General features: G+C 42.6%; 1 protein-coding gene across 2 annotated transcripts in view; it reads left to right on the plus strand.

Moving 5' to 3' along the window:
• The window catches only part of LOC128733202 (cadherin-99C), a 425,982-nt gene that overhangs the window by 264,058 nt on the left and 138,294 nt on the right, over nucleotides 1-23,630 (plus strand). For both annotated transcript variants that reach the window (XM_053826915.1, XM_053826923.1), the window contains 3 exons: nucleotides 878-1,388; nucleotides 9,726-9,904; nucleotides 9,995-10,117. In XM_053826915.1, the coding sequence (XP_053682890.1) occupies nucleotides 1,004-1,388; nucleotides 9,726-9,904; nucleotides 9,995-10,117 (687 nt within the window). In that variant the 5' untranslated portion in view covers nucleotides 878-1,003. The remainder of the gene's footprint in view (nucleotides 1-877; nucleotides 1,389-9,725; nucleotides 9,905-9,994; nucleotides 10,118-23,630) is intronic.

Below are 23,630 nucleotides of genomic sequence, written 5' to 3' on the forward strand. Positions count from 1 at the left end.
GGGGAAATAAATTGTGCACCCGCTGGGACGACTGTTTCATAAGTGCTATAAAAAAATTAATGACTCAACTTCTAATGGTTGCACGCTGGCGTTCACGATTTCTGCATTCAGTTCAGTTTGCTGTGGTTCACAACTCGCTAAATTAGTAATTGGGCGTTCGCATATTTGTTGCCGTCGAAATGACGTTGATGACATCCAAAACAGAGCCGGTTTGAATGATTTTCAGAAAGAGAAAGCACCGTTTGAAACCTTTAAAACACGGATTAGCTCATATGTATGCGTGATACGCGTGACTTCGATGCTAGTGGTAGCACGATACCTTTCTCCTCGTATGGCTTTGGCGGTCCGTGAATGTTCTACTTCGAACGGGCTGGATTGTAAGCACTGAGTCGCCAGGAAACTGACACCTGGGAGAATGGATAAGCCGTAAAACGTTCCGCCTTGGTTTTGCATTTTTCGCCTACACCGGACGGACAAGCAAATTGTAAACTGATAAGTACCGTGTGGTGTGATTGCCGTCCGTGCTAATTTGTGCCTGACAGCACCCAACTGAGTCCAATGCAGCCCTACTTTCATGCTGATTCCCTTGGAATGAAAGTTGTAATACATAATATTTTACGTGCAGTCGTATTAATCGGAAGGAAAGTTTTTGCGGCGTTGAAAAATATTTTTTGCCTGCATTTGTCGTGAGATATTCAGTTAAATATTTATATTTCGTTTTAGTAATTATCATTTATCCATTGAAGCTTTCTGTTTCTAGGTTTTCATACTCCAATAAGCATTGTAATCTTATCGCACCGAGTGAATGTATATTCATTATCGCAATCCACTCCTACTGATCCAAGTTTTCTCTGTCTTGCCCTGTCTTTCGTTTCAGTTCCCGCTTTCCGCAGTACAAACTAGGCCAGCAGCGCAGCACAGGACGACCGGCACGACGCCACGACTTTTAGAATCAACAACGTGACACGGCTACACAACACACGAGGAACGTCACAGCCAGAGCATGACCAAAGAGGCATTAGCACTTGAAACCGCAGCAACCGGCAGCAGGCAGCAGCGAGCCGTCACAATCGCTGGCTCAATTACGCTCAATCATAGTGGGAAGGATCCAGATTCAGATCAACGACTGCGGCTGGGACAGCGGCACTCGTGCAGCCGAGCCTCGTCGGTGGTGGCCTCACATATGACGAACCGGACAGCCTGGACGCTGGGCCGGTGGACGTCCGCCGCGATGGGGAGCGGCTTTTTGCTGCCGCGGTTGCTTCTGCTGGCCACACTGCTGATACTAACCCACAAGGTGCAGGCCACCGACGGGAAGTTGCAGCTGTGCGAAGTAGAAACCGGCCAGACGAACATCATTCTCGACATCGAGGAGAGCCGGGGTAACTGTAAGTAGTGCAATCACGCTATACGATTAGAGATTAAATACTGGTCCTGTCGTGTGTTGTCCGATGGTGATCATTTCCACAACGGCAGGCGGGTTCACCATAATTATCACTTCGTTTATGGCTGCGAGTGATCAAGGTTTGACCAATTAGTCTAGCGTCATTATCGATGCCAAAAGAGGCAAAGGTGCGGTTTATTTTGGGCATAGTGCGATGCTCGTTTTAGTCCATAATTGTTGAAAATGGTTCCCTGTTTCTTTTTTCCGGAGTCGTTAGTACAAAGCAATTAATAAAAAGCTCGATACAGCGTCAGGTGGTAGTACAAGCTATTCAGATTTGGGAATGTAGAACAATAAAATCCCGATCATTGACCACAATGAATGCAGGACCACTGCGTTGTTGCTCCGACAGCGGCGTAGCAACACTAATCGGATTAAGTTTTATGTTAATTTTGTCCCGTTTTTTCCCGCGAGATCACCCGCGTCGATGATCACCTTTGAGCTAAGATTTCACTCGAAAGGAAAACAGGAAGAGAGGAGAAGCAGCTGAAGGAGAAGAATCGATTTGTTACAGTTTTATTTTCGAACGATTTTAGAAGTGGATTTACGTGTTCCCGTCGCAATCGCAGCGGATTTTCGGGTGAATGTTATTGAACTCTTTTGGGAATTGCTTGATTAATTGTGGCTCACTCTGAAAAAAAGCTTCATAATAATTGGCCATAGGATGTGGAACCAGCAAGTAAAAAAACTCATAAAGTTTTATTGATTCTCAGCTCAGCAGTCCCAGGGCTTGTTTGATTTGCCTTTTTTCGACTGTAAAACGTGATCTGCGTAGCGATAGTGAACCGAAACAAAAATCTATCAAGTTGATGGCGCTGAAATTCGCGTCAATTTAACTCATTCAATTTCGATAGGTAGTATACAGCTGAACTTTCGTCGGCAGGTGTGTAATCAAACGCTCATTAACATACCGCATCGGCAGTATTTAAATGAACAATAAAAGTTTCAAAACAGACTCCTATTTCTAGTGTTGGCCATTTTTATTACTTGCGAATTTTAGTCGTTCGGATATCGTCACCGGGACGAGAACGTGTGCTCGGATTTTGATGGATGAATCCCTAGAGCGATGGCCCAAGCTCAGGCCTCGATATTCGGTTTTATTAAATTAAAATTTTATGTGCACTTAAACACAATGGTTGTCCTTGTTGAATGGTATAATGTTCTATTTTGGTAACCCAGAATTGAGTAGAAAAGGCGGATATTTATGAATGGCATTTTAACAGTAAATACTATAGCCATCAATTGTATTGGGAATTTTCGACAGAGGTTTTGCTTTGTGATATACATTAAAGCTAGATTTTCTTCATATCTGGACGCACTGATCATTTTACAATAGCATTCCTTGTGGTCGGATTTGGAACCTATTGACAGTAGTTTTTTTTTACTATTTTATTTTTATCAGCTGTCACTCTTAATAAATCAGAGCAGATTTTGTACTTTCTCCGACGTTTCGACTATATTTTGTAGTCTTTATCAAGGATTTAATACTGTCTGGCCTTTGTCAATTGTCTTTGTTTAGTTAAAGTAAATTTTTGTTGCACATCTGTTTTCCTGTCTGTTAAATTAAATTGTCTCGATTTGGTTTTTCTTTGCACTGTCGGTCTAACGTCCACTTATTGTACCTGGTATTTTATGTTTGAATATCTGGCTATAGTGCTATGGTAAAGGGGTGTTGGTGGGTTTAAGAGAAGCTAATAATCCTGAGTATGTATGGTTGAGGCCTTCTACGTCGGTACTGTTATACGTCGGTGCGATTATTAAGACTGACGGCTGGTAGGATTCGACAATGGTTTTTGCGTCCTACTTGATCGGTCCACGTGTGATATTTCGTCACGGCAGAATAGCCATCATACAATTGTACTAGCGCTAACAAAAAGTTTGTAACGGTGAAGAGGAAACCCGTTACCATCTTGTAATACGCCTTAAAGGGACATAAACGACTAAAATTTTTGAAAAAGTCATAAATTTTTTATTTCAGATTTTGATTCAGCAGTCTTTTCCGCTTACTTTGATACCAATTTTGTAATGATCCGACCACGGGAAGTGGCCGAAAAACAATCATACACATAAGCGGTCCAGTGCGGCATGGAACAACCTCGACGGACCACCACGGAAACGAACCACGGAAATCGGAAATAAAAAAATAATGAAATTTTCAAAAGTTTCAGTCGTTTCTGTCCTCTAATCGGTATCGTGAATTGGCCATCCTGATTAACCATATCGGTTCGCACACAAAGCCTGGATTAAACCGCATCTTTTTTTTACGAGTAGAGAAATCTGCTCAGCACCTTAAAAGATACGGTACTATCAGCCACCTGAGAAGACAACTCAGGGAGTTGGGTTAGGTACCACGACCCCCCTAATGAGGCGTGAGGATCCAGACCCACTAAAACCCTACTCGAGTCTCCAGCCTTAATCCCCCTGGCACCACCTTATCGGTATTACTTCAGGAAGAGGCTATTGTGCTTAACACACCCTCTTAGATAACTACTGGACTATGGAAGTTAGGCTATTTACTCGCCGTTGATCGGCTCTCCAGCGGTTTTGTAGCTCAAGTACAATCTGGGTAGCAGCCGCATTGACCGCTCCCCGGACATCCGAGCTAGAACACATCCTTTGGACTAAGTTATCCGGAGTAGTGTCCTGTCCGCTCACTGCCTGAATGTTGCTTCAAGCGCCCACGAAACGAGGGCATGTAAAGAACACATGTTCCGCAGTTTCTTCTACATCCACGCATTTGGGACACACGGGGGACTCCGCATGCCCGAACTTGTGCAGATACTGTCTAAAACAACCATGCCAAGACAGAAGCTGTGTCAGGTGGAAGTTGACTTCGCCGTGGCGCCTGTCGACCCACCCGAATACTTTCGGAATAAGTCGGTGTGTCCACCGGCCCTTTGTGGAATCAGACCATGCCCGCTGCCATGTGTTCATCGAGGCCGATCTTGTGGTACTCCGTATGCCTCTAGTACCACGTTGGTTGAAGCACTCTACGTCCTCACTTGATTAAACCGCATCTCGGAAACACCATCGAGAGCAGGTTCACCATCGAGAGCAGGTTCACCGTCGGATAGGAGTCCCAATAGTATTGCCATAAGCGTGGCCAACATCGGCCGCTTTCTATATACCATCAACCATCCCGAACATCCCGTTCCGACCGAGTACCAAGAGATTTCAGACACGTGTCACCAGTGGCATCAAAGTTGCTGCTGGCCGACGAGTAACGCTATCGTCGAGTCATCCGTGTTCTATGAGGGGAAGGCCCGAGGAGGTCTGGTTGAGCTTGGTCCCCGCGCTCCAGAACAGATGAGCTTCTCCTTCATCCACAAGCACCATGAATAAAGTGACCATCAGGACCCCGAAAGCTCGATTCACATCTTGGTTTCATTAAGATACGTCAAATTCTTTCTCGCTCTACGTCCGCACGTTCTTTTCATCAGGGCCCCAACAGTTCCAGTCGGCGGCACCGTTTCACAATTGCAATTTAAGTATAAGTAATAAAATGATTTATATTGTATAATTCCTTCTTTGCTAAGCACTATATCTCGCTTCTATGTGTGGGGTTTTGCCCGCTTGATAGTCCGAGGTAAATTTCTGGGAAGTGAATCTTCTCCAGCACATTAGTAGGTAGCCGTCCCTGTAACCAAGAGTCCGACCAAGCTAGTCGTCAGTTACACGTTTTAGTCTGGTTACTGCCCAGCCACCGCCAAAGATGTTCTACAGATAATAACCATGCCATCGGCAAAGCAGACGAATTGTCTAGGTTTGTTGAAGATCGTGACCCCTGACACTTTGTAGCGCTTTGTTGAACAGCAGGTATGAGAGACCATCACCTTGACTTTGTCTTCGCCTATCGTTGTGGCTGGCACCTCTTTCACGTTTGTTGCTCTGTTGAAATTGCTTTTCTCGCTGCCATGGTTCTCCGCTTGGACGCCATTCAGGCGTTCGTCGAAGTGCCTCGAATTCACCTTTCGGTCATCTCACGTTACTCACGATCGTCTGTTAAAATACTATAATTCTTATCCCACACTCTTCGGCTCGCGTCACAAAGCCTTTTCGGGATGCGTTCGGTTTCTGAAATTTCACGTTTCTTAAGAACGATGCAACTGTTCCAACTCTCCATATTCCTGCTTTTTCCTGCTTGGTTTCGCTACATCTTCTGCTGTTTGTGTCTTTCCTCGTTCCTCGGATTGAGCAGCAATCCAACTGCGCGTAGAATTCCTCCTCGTTGTCATCGGTACTTTTGAGTACTCTAAAAGTACTCTTCTCCAGATACCTGAATTACTTGATCTAGGGAAAAACAAAGCAAAACAAAGTCACGATGTTACATTGCGTTTGCAAAACTTGACTTTCTGATTTTATTCGCAATGTCGTGCAGGAGTATTTTCACTTTCCTTAGTATCAAGTCTAGTCTGTCCGTATTAGAGGCATTTTTCAAGGGTACGCTCCGTTAGACATACGGATGATAGGCACACGGATAATAGCCATACGGACATTAGGCATAATGAACGATAAGTATAATGGATGGTAGGCATAATGCACATTTGACATAATTTATAAACTTCGCTTTGTTATAAACAGCGTTCCGAAGCCCGCCTTCGTGAGGTCTAATTTTCTCATACATGCATTCCCGTTCTAACGAACACACAAGCATCACCTTTGTATTACCAGCCTTACGCTCATTGGCTGTTAACAGGGCACGAGCTGTCGGTTTCTTGAGTGGGCTACGCAGAACAACGCTACGAGGCAGTGTGATCGCGAGTGTGTCGGTAGCAGAAAATATGCACACATCATAAGCAGTTGTTTATTATACGCTTGCGTCAACGGAGTAGGTGTGGGATGCTATATGCTTCTTACACTCGCTCGCGTATGGGTCGGCCTCGTTTGCTTCTCGCTTGATTTGTAACATCGGCTGTAAATACGCACTTGAGCTAATCATCACTCCGTCGCAATATAATGAGTCTCGGACCCACCCGATTAACACACATTCATTTGGCATAATGCTGTTTGGCATAAACTAGGGCGACCTGCCGTCGGAAGTGGCGATCACTGTGGAAGGCAGCCTTCCACAAAAATCACATCTTTCTAGGTACATTCATTTTGCTAGGTCTCCAAACTCTTGTTAGTTCTTCCTAGCCCTCACATTGACTCACTAGTCTGGTACTAAATGGCCAAATTTTACCAACTGTCACAGAAGTCCGAAAATGTATTAGGCCGAATTACGAAAGGCCGAACCCCTGCTTGACTTAATTAAAATATTTTCTCGAATAATATTTTAAAAACATGTTTTAAAGTTAACGTTTGTGATTCGGTTATTCGTAGGTAGTTCGACACGCCCTATCTGCAATAAATTTTTTAATCGAGTCGAATAAACCTCTTGCAAGCTAACGGCTGATTGGCTAATGTCCTTTATGCCTACCATACATTATACCTCCCGTACATTATTCCTATCGTCCATTGTGCCTAACATCTTTATGCCTATCGTCCATATGCCATTTTTCCAATACTTTTTTGCAACTATGATCCGTAAGATTCATTCCGCATTTATCGTACCCCCTAGTATCACACTTTAGGTCCATTTAGTTGAAGCAACCGGATTACGACTGAAATTAGTCATATTTCGGTTGCCACAACAACTTTGTAGCTACCGTGCTAGTAGGGCCGTGCCTTGTTGCAATAATCAGTTGGGCATTAGATAGTGTTTTCGGCATGCTTCTAATCAGTGGTTGGAGAATTCGCGAAAAAGTGATTATTTGAATCGATGGGCGTCTCTCCAAGTAGTGCTTACAGATCATGATTTATTCTTTGCTACAAACTAGTCTGCAACATATTTCTTTAAGTATAGTAAGTTATGTAGTCTTCCGGTAAATCTTCCGTAAGAAAAGTTACAATCTGGAATCCGTAAAGGATTGCCGGTCTATCGTCAATAGCAAGGGATATGCAGTATAACGAACGTGTTACCACGAATCAAATTTTCATACTCTGGCAAACCTCCTTAACTTTCAGTAACTTACATATTTTTGGAAGTGAAATATTTTGTGTTGCCAAAATAGACGCATGCCAAATTCGAAATCTCTCTGTACAAGATATTCTCTTCTGAGTCAATTTTTATTGAAGCAGTGTTTATTGAGAACATTTACGACATATTTGGTGGAAGCTTTGTACTTTATGACAAGCTTGAGACGTTTCTCAAAAGAATCACACGCGGCACGCACCTGGTCCATAGGCATCTCGTCCCAGATCTTGAAAATGAGCTTCTTAATTTGGTCCATACTGTTCACTTTATGTTCGTTCTGCTTGGCCAGCAAGTACGACCATACATAAAAGTCCAGGGGATTAAGATCCGGGGAGCTGGGAGGCCACAAAGTCTTATCGAGAAACTCAGTCAAATTCTCCCGACACCACGCTTGGACGATATTCGCCGTGTGGCCCGATGCGCCGTCCTGTTGAAAGACGTAATGATCTTTTCCAGAACCTCGGTCTTATAGTACGCGGCGTTCATTTTCACGTTTTTCTCGATAAACACCAGTGGAAGCTTCCCACGCTTGGATACGACCCCCCAAACCAGCACCGACGCGGCGCGGGAACCGCGGGATGTTTTTGTGCTACGGGGGGATGCTGGCCAACGACGGCGCCCACAGCCGATCATTTTGGACATTGTGCGGCTGTTGCAAGATGAAGAGTTTCTCATCAGAAAACACGAACACCTGACCAGCGTGCCGTGAAAGTATCAGTTTTGCGCTGTCCAGCCTCTTCTTCGTTGTAGCCTCTGTTACCCCGTGAACCTTGCGTTTCTTGTACGGCTTGCATCCCAGGTCCTTCGCCATGATGGTGTGGGCAGTCGACACATCCGGGTCACCGGCGGTCTTCCAAATTGAGCGGTTCATTTTTGGACGAACCCGCTCCCTCACCACCTTGGCCTTGGCCGAGCTCGTCTCCCGGTACCGACGGATGGTGTTATAGCTGAAATTCCGCTTCACCCCGTGGGATTTCAACGGCCGAAATTTGTCGCCGGGTCGCTCACCTCTCGCAAAACTTTACTACGACGTTGCGGTTCTCCTTCATCGCGCGGTAAACAAATAACAAACGACATCAAGTCGACACCTTGCGCGTCGGCTAGTCTATATATAAGGCTAAAGCTGACATCAATACCAATACACAGAATACACATGATGCGCACTTACACAACGATGAAAAGTTGTATTCAAACTCATTGAACACCCTGTATAATGAAAAGAATGTAGCACTCATAAGCTTTAATGTGTTGTATCTATTTTCACAAAAATTTAAGTAATCTACTAATTTTTCTTCAAAAAATATCAACTCTGCACTATCATGTAATCAGGCCGAAAAAATAGAAGCAGTCGCTAACGTGTTTCCGCTCTCGATGATGGTTTGAAAAGCACACAGTTATGTTCACGTTTACTTATTCTAGTAATTAAACAACTGTTAATGCAGTATCACAGAACAATTCTACTACTTTTTATCAAGGAGAAACACAAAACTTCCCCTCTGATATGAAAATCTAAATCAATTTTCATTCACTAGCTGAAAATTCGTCTTGTTGTTAGTTCCAGCGCAAACAAACTGAGGTGCATCATTTACACTATTATGAATGTGTGAGGCAGAGACGCCAAGAACACTTCTAGCATGTTGAGTAAAAATCTTTACTAAATTAATTATATTGCCGGTACGTTTGCCGCACTCGAAAACACCAACACGTAAACCATCTGATTCGCTTTTACTCTGCTGTTGAAGTACAGCAATCTACCGAACAGGCCCTTGGGTGGTGCTGTTTGCTCATCGCAATTTCTCAGGTTTCTTCAAATAGATATAGGTGATTTTTGAGAAGAAGTTAATTGAGAAACTAAGAAATGAGTTATAACTGTTATGGTTTGTACCATACAGACGCGTTTGGCCCGCTGGAATACCGAAAATAGCCACAGCAACCTCATCATTTCTCGCAACTATAACTCAAATTTAAAAGCGTTTTATTAAGACCAAAATGCATTAACATATTCTGTAAATGTTAACTAACCAGTTGGTATGAAAATCTCGTCTCGAATAGATATAGATTCAACGTAATTCATGAATATTGTTCAAGCTACCGCTTAAAAAGTTGAAAATACCTACATATACTCAAATTGAAAAAAGTAAATCCGGTGGAAAATCGCATAAAATGCAATTGTAGCTTCAAGTATATGAACCTGTGATCATCGCAACAAATTTATCGTATAGCTCAATTATCTATATTCATGTCAACATCGCTTTTCTTCCACAGTAACCAACCAACGGACGACACCCCCAGAGCTTCCCATCTACGGTGATCCGGAGGATGAAATCGCACTAGATCTAATTTTCCCGAAAGGCAATCCGACATTCCTACTGAACGGCAAATCGCTGGAGCTGATACAAGCTTTGGACCGAGACGAAGAAAATCTTAGCCATATTGTCTTCCAGGTATAACATACATACATACACACACACACTTTTTCCGGTCAACCTTGAACTGCCACATCGTTACTGACGACTGGTTCTTCCTCCCTACAGATAACCTGCACAATTCGATCCACGCGTCGCAAGCGCAATATTCCGATCATCGTCCGGGTGTCGGATGTAAATGATAATCCGCCGATGTTTATCAACACACCGTACGAAACAACTGTCCCCGAGGTAAGTACCACCGTTCAGTGAAAAGGTCCGCCCTCTGTGGAACCTACCTGCTGGTTAGGCAGCTGCAGTTAATGGTCCATTTATGATTTTGCTTCCAGCTAGTAGGGCACTATGGTACAGGCGTGTGTAATAGTTGCCATAATAATAGTTACTACTGACTAAATAAATCTGCAATATTGGTAGCACTGAAACTTGCCTAAACCGTGCACAGCCATTGCTGTGGAACTCACTAGAAGTGCTAGAATTCCCATTATTTATGACTATCGGTGCGTCGTCGCCAGAATTTGCTCGCGGTGCTTTTGTATCCTTTCACAAACCGCTAATCTAGACCAGCATTTCTCGGCGGAAGGAGTTCATCGCGCCAAAACCTTGAGAGCTATTAAAGCCTATAATTTTCTCCATCCAGGCAAGGCAGTAACCAGGCAGGCAGTTCCCAGTGCTCTTTTAATTCGCCACGCATAATAATTGTGCCCAGCGTGTATGTACCCTTCGCCAGCCAGCGCCAGCGTCGTCATCGCCGCCTTCCCCGGGGTAGTGCCCATCATCCCGGCTGGCTGGCGTCTTCCCGAGCCGGTCTCATTATTATACACCACAGCACAGCAGCTCGCATCGCGTCGCGTTCGGGTCCCGCGATGATATCATTTCAATAGTGCATGGAATCCCAAAATGGGCAAACGCGAACGGATAGGCAGCAAGCATGATGATGGTGCAAAATTAATTCACTTCACATATATCCGAATGTGATTGTTGCTTGCGGTTTTGAGTCCCTGTGCGCGTTCGCGTTGCCCCTGCCGGCCATTGCCGTTTGTCACCAACAACCCAATTTCAGATGTTCTTAGTGGTTGGTTGGCAATTCGCTTGTTTTTCCACTCATATTTGGAAGATAGGGGACTGGATATGGTCTGCGGGCAAGGCTTGAACAGATTTAATTTGTACACCTTTCTCTCATTCTAATTATTGCAGGTGTATGTGTGGGAATGTGCGTGTGTGTTGATGTTTTGGATTGTGGGATAATTTGCAGAAACCGTTGCTTGTTTTGCATCGTCCCTAGTTCATGACTACATTACTAGCATTTATCGCCCGAAGTCAATCTCTAAGAGGTGAGAGGAAACGTGAGAGTACTGAGTTTGCATACCGATTACTAACGGCAGATAGGTCACATTTTTATAAACATTCCAAGTTATGGACTTTGAATTCATTTTATTTGATCATTAGTTTGGGAACCCTACTCTGGAAGGTCTTTTCTGATGTTAGAACTAAAGTTGGGGTATTTTGGTTATTGGTTAATTAGATATTTATATCTAAATTTATATCGAAAAATGTCACCAATTTACCAGTCGTCTCAAAAGTCGCAAATCACTTTCGACCTGATCGAGTTGTATTGCATGTCAAGCTCCTCCGTTTCTAGTGCTGGTCGGGTTTTTGAAGAGAACTGTCGCACTGTCGTCCGGCATCCTTACGACGTGTGCGGCCCACTAGCGCCTACCGACTTTCGCCAGATATACGATGGGAATCTCTCCATGTAGTGCCTGTAGCTCGTGAGTACGCCTTCGCCACTCCTCGCTTTCAGTTGTATTCCACAAATATCGTCTGTAGCACCTTCACTCGAACACGGCAAGGGCTCGAATGCCATCTTGTGAACAGCAGCGTTACAACTTCAAGTACATGAAAAACTACCGATCTGATAAGGGCTTTGCACGTTGTCAGTTTCATACGGCGGTGTATGCTTTTTGATCGTAACGTTTTGCTAAAGTTAAGGGCAAAGTATGAATGCACTACTGCAGTGGTTCCCAACCTATTTTAGTTCGCGAACCCCCTGGCGGAATTCCCTATACTATTCTGCAGCGAACTAAATTTTTGGCGTACCCCCGGGGGCTCACGAACCCCCATTTGGGAAACGCTGCACTACTGGATCTCCTTAATGGAATTGTTGTCCGTGGTTACCAACGATCCCAAATACACTAATTCGTCTGTGATCTTCGAAACATTTATTTTCAGCCCAATCCTCCTAGACTTCGTTTTCAGTCTGACGTAGATTGCCTCAATCGTCGCAAAGTTGTTGGCTATGATATTAAAGTCATCTGCAAAGCTAGGGAGTTGGCTACCCTTGGTGAAAATCGGTCCTCTCGTTTCGATGCCCGCTCGTCGGATCACCCCTTCAACAGCGATGTTGAATAGCATGCAGGATAAGCCGTCACCTTGTCTCAGCCCTTGCCGCGTTTCAAAAGGACTCGAGTGTCCCCGAGACGCGCCCGAAACACATTGCTCGATCCAATGTAGCTTTGATCCGGAAAACCATCTGCCATAACTTTTCTCTACCGACTTTATCGTATGCTGCTTTGAAATCAATAAAGATGTGATGCGTGGATACGGTTACTCCCGACATTTCGGCAAGATTTGTCGGATCCTATCATTGTTGTTATCATTAATTCGCTGTGACTGCCCGGTTTTTTACGCGGTTTTCGGAATTTACGCGGATGTGCTCAAAACGTCTATTTTTTCGCGTAGTGCAAATTGCGCATAGATACGTAAACACAGTGAAGTGTGCGTAAGATAAATGTCAGAAATATAAATAGCACATTCATTTCATAGGCCAAATGTAAATGGAGTGAAAATTTTATTTTCAAGTGAAACTGTATGAAGTAGCTTTTTATTGTCCAGGAAAGTATTTTACATTATGATAGGCTGTGTTTGATAATAAATGACAGGTAGGGTGGTTCTAATTTACACAATGATCTCAAAACTACGCAAAACATAACAGGATCGTATGCTTTCGTAGCAATGGGCTCTATAGAGCTTTCTGATAGCTCAAGCACCCACACTAACGAACACGAAATACGCGTGTATATACATGATGTATGCCACATTTTGTGGTAGAGCTGCTGCCTGTTTGCCTCTATTTCAAGCACCAACACGCACATAACTGGAAAGCTCTATTCTCAGTCAACTTACTGCTGGACTGCTCGATTGCTCAACTGGTCGAGTCTGGTCGACCTCGGCTAGATTGGTCGACTAGACTGCTCGATTTGATTGCTCGATTGGACTGCTCAGGTGGACTGTTCGGTTCGACTGTTCGACTCAACAGCTCAATTGGACAGATCGACTGAACTGGTGCATTGAACTGCTTGACTGGACTGTTCAAAAAGACTGCTCGACCGAACTGCTCGATTTAACTTCTCAACTAGACTACTAGCTTAAACTGCTCGACTGGACTACTCGACTCAACGGTTCGATTCAATTGTTCGACTCAACATTTCGACACAATTGCTCGACTGGACAGCTTGGTTCAACTGCTGGACTAGACTGCTCGACTGAACTGGTCGATTGAACTTCTTGACTGGACTGTTCGGTTCGACTGCTCGAATCAACTGCAGGACTGGACAGCTTGATTCAACTGCTCGACTCAACTGCTTGACTAAACTGTAAGATTCCACTGCTCGATTCGATTACTCGATTCAACTACTCGACTGGACTACTCGATTTAACTGCTCGACTTGAAAGCTCCACTCAACTGCCCGACCGCATTGCTTGCCTGAACAGGTTGATTCAACTGCCCGACTAGACTGGTCGACTCGACTGATCGACTCAACTGCTCGACTCGTCTGGTCGAGTAGATTGCTCAACGCGATATCAAATCGGTTCAGTTGAATCGGTTCGCGGCAGAAAATGGACGGTTCAGAGCCACTCACACAAAAGAACCAATTTGCCCGCCTATAGAATCAGCACAGTGAAGATACTGTTTTTATTCAGTTAAATTAAACCCAATGTGACCATAAAAATTATTTGTTTCAGTTTCATGCTATGACTTTGTTATGTACAACATCTTCGTATGCTGTGATGCAAATAAATTCAATGTAAAGCTCAAAGAACTAACACAAAGATTAAACATCTTTGCAACAACTGGCAAATGAAATATGTCTGGAATTTCATTGACAGGCATTTATATTTTTCGGATCTTCAGATTTGGGCTCAACTAGTGTTAGTATATTCGATTGGACCAACTCAAATCAAAATCAGCTTCAACTATATTATAAATCGGCCTTTCTTTTCATGTAATTGTTGGTTGGAGTGGCTTTAATTTTCGCAATAATTACAAAACTAACTCGCTCTTTAAATTCCTGTACTCTACACGCCATTATTTATGCGTAGTTGCGTACAAAACAACTAGATTGTACTGTATTTTTTTAGACTGATGCTTCACTACCTTCAGCCAAATAAGTGAAAAGCTTACAACAAACACCTACGTAGAAGACAGAAAAACTCGGTCCCAACTTTACAAAAGGCCTTAACTGCAGAATGTAAACAAACCGAGTGAGGGTTCTTTTCGCTATGCTAGTCCACTAGAAAATAACTCTCACTCGGTTTGTTTACATTCTATAGTTGGGCCCTTTTGAAAGTTTAGTGCCGAACTCTATCTTATTTACTTCTTGACATAAGACACTTTTTTCCAAAACATCACATCTTGAAAATTACTTATTTGATCAAAATGGCGTCGAAGGAAAAGATTGGAAATTAACACGAATCAGCCCAATGATGCCATACGGCATCACTTGACATATTTTATGCTTTCTGCCATAAAATAAAATCAAATCTAGTAACATTTTTTCGAAGACAAATGGATACAGTTTAACAAAAAATATCACATTAAGTATTTGAGCGTTGTACTTCGAGATGCAATAGCATCTCAATGTTGAAAATGACTGACTGTGCAGGGTAATTCTGGGCTGATTCGCGTTAAAAAAGTACACTGAAAGAAAAAACTTTTCAAAACCATGCTAAAAATCATAAAATGTCAATTATCTCAAATCCATCCGTCCCGATTTGCTTTTTTTAGATAGCTTAAATTATGCCCTAAAATCTGGTGAAGAGCTCTGTCGTCGATGAACACTCTTTCGGGTTTTATTTAAATCTTTGAAATTTGATAAGTTTCTCAAAAATATCCAAATTCTGCAGTTTTTTGTAAAACTCAGACACAATCAAATTCTACGCATCATTTTGAACAAATTATGTCATACAAACTCTTTTCTTAGGCCCAGAAAAAATCCATTTCCGATATGCCTAATTTTTTTAAAGATATTTTAAATTATGCCCAAAAATCTGGTGAAGAGCTATCGATAGACACTCTTCCGGGTGGTGTGTTGATCTTATCCACCTATCATATGAATATGCACGATCAAATTTAATGCGCATATGCTGCAAACCAACGGAAATTGGTCAAAATTTACTGAATATTCTATGGAATATTTCATGATGGTCGCTATAAACAATTAGGCTGATTTGACAGTAAAATCATAATTTTTCTACTCATTGTTTATGTTCAGGGATTTAGAGCGATTCTGAGCTTAATTTGGGATCATTTTCTTTTGACGTAGGACTACGTCTTGCGGCAAGCTTTGGGATAGGATGTCATTCCAAAAAATCGGGAAATGCGAAAAAATGAAAGATTTTGAGCACTAATAGCTTAGCGGTTTCCCGATCGATTTAAAATAGGGCACGGGAGGGTATTTTCAGCAGGTTTCTAAATTCAGCCTATTTGCCTCTTCTTTCGCCAATAACAATACTTTGCCGGCATGCAATTTTAATATGCTATAATTATTTTTTCAAGACTGTAAGTAATCTATTTTTTATTCAAAGAACGTCAAAATCAGCTTCCACTAGAACTAGGCCATAGGCCGAAAAAATAGATGCCATCGCTTAATGGGCTGAAAATACCCACCCGTGCCCTATTTTTACGCCAATCAATCGGAAAATTTTCTACACATTCATACCAATAATGAAACCTATTGATTTCAAAGTACGTACTATTGAAAAATAGAAAATAATGAAGCATTGTTCAACTGGACATCCTCGCTTAGTGATTGGTTGGAAAAGACGCAATCGTAGTTTTAACGTGATTTTAGAAAAAAGTGACAAAATCTACCCGTTCCAACAGGTCAAAGATTCTATACGATTACGATGATCTTAACCTACACCATTTTGATGCCCTTGCTTGGGAAGTACGCCAGAAAGAGTGCCAAAGCCCTCTCGTGCCCACCAATTTTTCGCGAACGCGATTAAACCTAGTCCAATTTGATGTCTGTGTTAGGGAAGTGTGCCAGAAAAATTACAAAAATATCTTATCCAAACAGAGCATAAAGTGTTTACGGCGAGACGATTAAACCTAGGCAACATTGATATCTGTGTTGGAAAAGTGCGCTACAGCTTTAGTGTTCGGTTATAATATGATTCTGTATGGATACACTGGTTTGCCATTTCGTTGGAAGTGTAGTGAATAAAATGGGAAGTATTGATAAAATTTACTATGACGGCGCAGCAGTGGAGACACCTACATTAGTTTCTAGTTTACGTGAAACAGAATAGCGATTTGTTAAAGAATGTAATGCGGTACCTTCATAGCGAATGGGAGCGGAATGGGAATGGGATGTCGGAATTCGGTGTAATAATTGATTATTCTTTCTCTGCCAATTATTTAATACACAATTTGGTTTGTAGGATAGGTAGTTTGCCTAGGAAACTTAGCCCAGTTAATGAGTGGACATTAAGTTGTGAGGGAGACACTGAAATGTAGTTAAAATTCCATCTTTATTCACGTAGTAGCTAAAAGCCTATAAATTTCAACTTTGAAGCGTATCAATAAATTTAAGCTCTCAAACATCAGTAGTTTTCCTGTCCACCAGCAACAGATACAGCAAATCCAAAATTTGGTTTGTTATCTGATCCAGTTCGAGAATCTGGTCCAAAATTTGATTCGAAATCTGGACCAAAATCTGATTAAAAATGTGCTCTAGTATCCAGTCCAGGCTCAAAATCTGGTCTTGGACCGTGGTTTAAAATCTGGTCCCACGCCTGATCCAAAATCTGACCAATGTGGTCCTAAATATTATCCAAAATCTGGTCCAAGTTTGATAAACATGTGGCCCAAAATCTGACCCAGAATCTTATGGAGATCCAACGTTTGATTCAGCCTTAGAAACGGGTCCAAAATATGGCCAAAACTAATTTAAAATGTAGTCCAAAATCTGATCCAGAATCTAGTTTAAATCTGTTCTAAAATTTGATACAAAATCTCACGTTTAGTTCAGGTTCATTAGCTGATTCAAAATCTGATCCAAATTCTGGTTGGTGGTTTAAAATGAAATCAAATATGTGGCCCAAAATCTGGTATAAATTTCGGTCCGGTTCTAGAATCTGGACCCAAGTTTGACGCAAACTCTAGTTCAAAATCTGATAAACAAATGCGGACCAGATTCGGGGTAAGGTCCAGAATCTGGTTCAGGTCTTGAATTTGGTCCAAAATTTGATAAAAAATGTGGTCCAAAATCTGAACTGCATAGAATCTGATGCAGCTTCAAGATCATTTTCAAGTCCAGAATATGATCAAAAATGTGGTCCAAAATCTTATTCAAGATCTGGTCCAAATCTGATAAAAATGTGATCCAAAATTTAATCCAGAATCTAAGGCAGATCCAGACCATCTAAGGCAGATCCAGACCAGGTCTAGAATCTGGGTCCAAAATCTAATCCAAAGCCTGATTCAAAACCTGGTCTAAAATCTGATCAAAAATGTGGTCCAAAATCTGGTCCGGAATCTAGTCCAAATCTGTTCCAAAATTTGAAGCAAAAGTTGATAAAAAAATGCAGTTCGCAAACTACACCTTTATTCTTGTTTACGGTCGTATTCTGCATTCATAGTTCGTACGAATAGCTTGTTTCGAACGAATCGGGAAGCACTATTCTAATATTCGAATGAACAAAAGGAAGGGGCGTTCGAACGTTCGAACAAAAACAAGAATACGAATCGGCTTAACTTTCGAACGAATATCATTCGAACGAAAACAAGAATAAGGGTGTTAGTCTAGGTCCAAAATCTAGTCCAGGTTCGGAATCTGGTTCAAAACCTGATCCAAAGTATGATCGGTGGTGGTCAAAAAACGGTAACCAAAATTTTGCCCAAAATCTGATCTAAAATGTAGTCCAAAATCTGGTGCAGAATCTAATACAAATCTGTTCCAGAATTTGTTACAAAATTTGGAATAAACTCTGATAAAAAATATCGTCCAGAATTTAGCACAGGTTCAGAATCTGGTTGGTGATTTAAAATCTTATAATTTTGAGAAAAACACGGATTTAAAAAACGAGGGAGCGCTAAATTGGGTCTTCGCCAAGGGCGCCATAGTGTCACGCTACGGCTCTGACGGTACCCATCGCTGCATTAATCATTAATAACAATACTTCTAATACCTCTTTTCGAACTGATTATTTTACCTTTTTATAAAAATAGATCAGTAGGTACATCGTTGCTGAAACCGCGCGTCAGGGATTTGGTTGAAACGGAACACACACTATTAACAGAAAAATGAACGAACAAAATTGGTTGACGGTTATGAATGAAAACAAAAAAAAAACCCGATTTAATCCACCTAGTGGTGAAAGGAACCTTTGTTATACGGTCTTACTTGCTATTTGAGATAGAAATCGACACGTCTTCGAAACATAATTCATCTATTGGTTAACGTTGCGTGGTGCGTTGGTTTTCATTAAATTTTTGGAAATTTAATAAGTTTACAAAATTTGAACAAAATAGCAGCACCTATAAATTTTGATAGATCCTTTTTTCATGAAATTACTGAGTAAGGGTAAGCTGGTTGTTTCTAATTTGAGTAAGTGCAAGTAAAAGCAAGTTGTAAGAGGAAATATTATTCTTTAACATATACATTGCGTAGTAAAAGTCTAGTTCATAGGTTTTTGAACTACGCATAAATTTCTGTAACGCCATTATTTTTGATTGACATCAATAAAGTTTTCTTGAATAAATTTCATCAATTTCTATTAAACTTCGATTACTCACGCTGTTGCATTTTGTACAACACGTGTAGGTTTTTGAATGCCATATTGTTAGAAAGTTACAAATCTCTGCTTAACTAACGTATGTTCTTCAATTACCTTGTTATGAGCAAAATGTCATAATTATGCATTAATACTTTAAATTGTTGGGCAAATAGATCAGCATAAACTGACATCACAGAAACGAAGCAATCAGCATGTGAATTGTACCGCGATTGGCCCTGGAAGTTTCTCTCGTTTCTTCATATGTAAAAATGGTGTCTGTATGCAGCAACATAATTAGCAAATATAAACTGTTTAAAATGTATCTGTTGGCTGGTAAATGGCTAGGTAATGCGTACCATCGGTGCCTTGTGCACTGGGCATAAAATAGACCCCACAGTGGTTCACAGCCTCTTACCTAGCAACTCCTACCCCAACCTCCTCGTGGTACCAGCCGGGATACGAGCAACCTCGGGTGGAGATCGGGTAACCAACCCCGGTGGAAACCAAGGTCGTATGCTGACAGGGGGGGAGGGCTCCTTCGAGCTACGTTGGCCCTCCGGCGATACTGTGGGGTTGGTTGCGGGCTTTGCAAGCCTGAACCACTAAAAAAACCAAAGCAATGGACTCCGTAAGTAATAATAATAACTCTAATCGGAACAATCGGCAAAGACCCAGGCGACGAAAACGGACTAACGATTGGAAATTAGGAACATGGAACTGTCGGTCTCTAAATTTCCTCGGAAGTACCCACGTGCTTTCTAAAGAAGTGAAGAGCCGCAAGTTCGACATCGTAGCGCTGCAGGAGGTATGCTGGAAAGGAACGATGGTACGTACGTATAGAGATGGTCATACCATCTACCAGAGCTGCGGCAATACACACGAGCTGGGCACAGCTTTTATAGTGATGGGCGAGATGCAGAAGCGGGTGATCGGGTGGTGGCCGATCAACCCCCGAATGTGCAGATTAAGAATCAAGGGCCGATTCTTCAATATAAGCATAATTAACGTGCACAGCCCTCACCTCGGAAGTACCGATGATGACAAAGACGAATTCTACGCGCAGTTGGAGCGTGAATACGACCGCTGCCCAAGACATGATGTCAAAATTATCATCGGGGACTGTAATGCTCAGGTTGGTCAGGAGGAGGAATTCAAACCGGTGATTGGACGGTTCAGCGCTCACCCGCAAACGAACGAAAACGGCCTAAGACTTGTCGACTTCGCCGCCTCCAAGAACATGGCCATACGTAGTACCTTCTTCCAGCATAACCTCTACCATCGGTACACCTGGAGATCACCCAACCAGACAGAATCACAAATCGACCACGTTCTGATAGATGGTCGGCACTTTTCAGACATTATCGACGTCAGAACCTATCCGGGCGCTAACATTGATTCGGATCACTACCTAGTGATGGTAAGGATACGTCAAAAACTATCTGTTGTGAACAACATACGATACCGCCGCCCGCCACGGTATAATCTAGCGCGACTGAAGCAACCAGAGGTCGCCGAAAACTACGCGTTATCTCTCGAAACTGCGCTGCCGGAAGAGGGAGAGCTGGATGAAGCCCCTCTTGAAGACTGTTGGAATGCCGTGAAAACAGCCATTAACAGCGTAGCGGAGAACGTCCTAGGCAGTGTGGCACCGAATCGACGTAACGAATGGTTTGACGAGGAATGCCAGCAGATATTGGATGAGAAGAACGCAGCGCGGGTACAAATGCTGCGTAGAGCCACCCGTCAGAATGTGGAGCGATACAAACAGAAGCGGAGGCAGCAAACCCGACTCTTCAAGGAAAAGAAGCGCCACCAAGAGGAGAAGGAGTGCGAAGAACTCGAACAGCTGTACCGCTTTCACGACACACGGAAGTTCTATCAGAAACTCAACGGATCTCGCAAAGGCTTCGTGCCGCGGGCCGAAATGTGCAGAGATAAAGATGGAGGTATCTTGACTGATGACCGTGCGGTGATCGAAAGGTGGAAGCAGCACTACGATGAACACCTGAATGGCGTGCAGGCGGAAGACCATGATAGCGGAGGAAGTGACCACATTGGTGTAGCAAGCGACGAAGATGTGCCACCCCCATCGATAAGGGAAGTTAAAGAAGCCATCCAGCGGCTGAAGAACAACAAAGCAGCGGGAAAGGATGGCATTGGAGCGGAACTTATTAAAATGGGCCCGGACAAGTTGGCCGGCTGTCTGCATCAATTGATTGTCAAGATTTGGGATACGGAACGACTACCGGAGGAGTGGAAAGACGGGGTTATCTGCCCTATCTACAAGAAAGGTGATAAGCTGGATTGTGAGAACTACCGAGCCATCACTATCCTGAATGCCGCCTACAAAGTGCTGTCCCAAGTCCTCTTTCATCGACTATCGCCAATAGCCAATAGATTTGTGGGAAGTTACCAGGCCGGCTTCATGGAGGGTCGGTCTACAACAGACCAAATCTTCACCCTGCGGCAGATCCTCCAGAAGTGCCGCGAATTCCGAGTCCCCACGCACCACCTGTTCATCGATTTCAAAGCCGCATATGATAGCGTAAACCGACAAGAGCTATGGAAAATTTTGGACGAAAACGGCTTTCCGGGTAAGCTTACTAGACTTATCATGGCTACGATGGATGGGATCCAGTGCTGTGTGAGAATCTCGGGTGGATTGTCGGACCCATTCGAATCTCGCAGGGGACTTCGACAAGGAGATGGTCTTTCCTGCCTGCTATTCAACATTGCGCTTGAAGGTGTTATAAGGCGAGCGGCGATCGAAATGCGGGGCACGATTTTCAATAAATCCAGTCAATTTATCTGCTTTGCTGACGACGTGGATGCTGTCGGCAGAACATTTGAGGCGGTGGAAGATCAGTACACCAGACTGAAACGCGAAGCAGAGAAGATTGGATTGCAGATAAATACATCTAAAACGAAGTATATGCTGGCGGGCGGGACCGAGCGCGACAGGGCTCGCTTGGGCAGCACCGTGGTAATCGACGGGGATGAGTTCGAGGTAGTCGACGAGTTCGTATACCTTGGCTCGCTGGCAACAGAGGACAACAATACCAGCCGTGAGATTAAAAGACGTATTATCAGCGGAAGTCGGGCCTACTACGGACTCCACAAACACTTGCGGTCGAACAATCTGAGCCCCCGTACAAAGTGCACACTGTACAAAACGCTAATTAGACCGGTTGTCCTCTACGGGCACGAAACGTGGACATTGCTAGAAGAGGACCTACGAGCACTCGGAGTTTTCGAACGGCGGGTGCTAAGAACCATCTTTGGCGGAGTGCAAGAGAACGGTGTATGGAGGCGAAGAATGAACCACGAGCTCGCGCGTCTCTACGGCGAACCAAGTATTCAGAAAGTGGTTAAAGCTGGACGGATACGTTGGGCAGGACATGTTGCTAGAATGCCGGACAACTATCCTGCAAAAATGGTTTTCGCATCAAATCCGGTAGGAACAAGACGAAGAGGGGCACAGCGAGCGAGGTGGCAAGACCAGGTGGAGCGAGATCTGGCGAGCACTGGGTGCCCGCGGAACTGGAGATCAGTTGCCATGGACCGAAACAGATGGAGAAATTATACTGCGCAGGCCTTGTCATAAGACGTTAGGCCAATTAAGTAAGTAAGTAAGTAAAATGTATCTGTTGGCAGTCGAGTGATTCGGGGTCAAAATAAAGGCTTTTTTTAAATCAAAGTTTTACAGTACCTAAACAAACAAACATAGAGGTATACTATATTAATCAAAGTTGTGTATTTTTACTATTTATACAATTTTGTAATACATGAAAAAGGAATGCAACAATTACAAAAAGAGCTAAAATTGAAAAAACTGATCTTACAAATTCATATACAATGAATAAGATTTTTCTCTCTTCGCTTAATAGATAGAAGGTTACTGTATTCAACAAAATTTCTTGTAATAATATGCTCTAAAACTTTGCAGAACACATCAATGTGTTATATTGAAACTGAAGAAAAATAATTTTTTTATTTCACTTATAGGGGGATTAATCAAAATTTAAATTGCACCAGACGATAGAACTTTCAATTTCAAGAAATTCTTCCGAAGGTTCCATAAACCTAAAACCAAGTTTTCCCAGTCAAAATTCTAATGCGCATGTCTTTTTGGCTTTGGACCATTGTGCGCACGAGTAACCGAATTACAAAAGTCGGCGCGAGTGTTGGAGGGTTAATATCTTTTGATCGGCAAAACCGATTCTTCTGAAATTTTGCAGATATATTTGTAGTATTAAAATCTCTAATTTGATGCCAAAATAATTCAAACTACATAAATCATCTTAGATGAAATCGTAATAAATTATTGTAAATTTTAATGTGTTGTATTCAATTGATCATAACTCTCAAATTAAACGTCCAATCAAAAAACAAATCAATAGTGATCTATTAGGTTATGTTACCTGTCAAATGAGGCTAATAGCGTCTAAATCGCTTTAGTCATTTCTATGAAACAGGCGATAATTATTACCTTGTCAAAACAGGTTTTTTAAGCATAACTTTTAAACTGATTGTTTGTTTTCAATAAAATTTATCCGAAAAATTTAGTGTTAACAAGAGCTTTCATTCGATACCAAGATCGTTGAAATCGGTCATTTGGGTACGGAGAAAATCGTGTCACGTAATTTTTACTTTTTTACTTATAACTTTTAAACGAAATGTCGGA

The sequence above is a fragment of the Sabethes cyaneus genome, chromosome 1 (assembly GCF_943734655.1).
Source record: "Sabethes cyaneus chromosome 1, idSabCyanKW18_F2, whole genome shotgun sequence".
Classification (NCBI taxonomy): Eukaryota; Metazoa; Arthropoda; class Insecta; order Diptera; family Culicidae; genus Sabethes; species Sabethes cyaneus.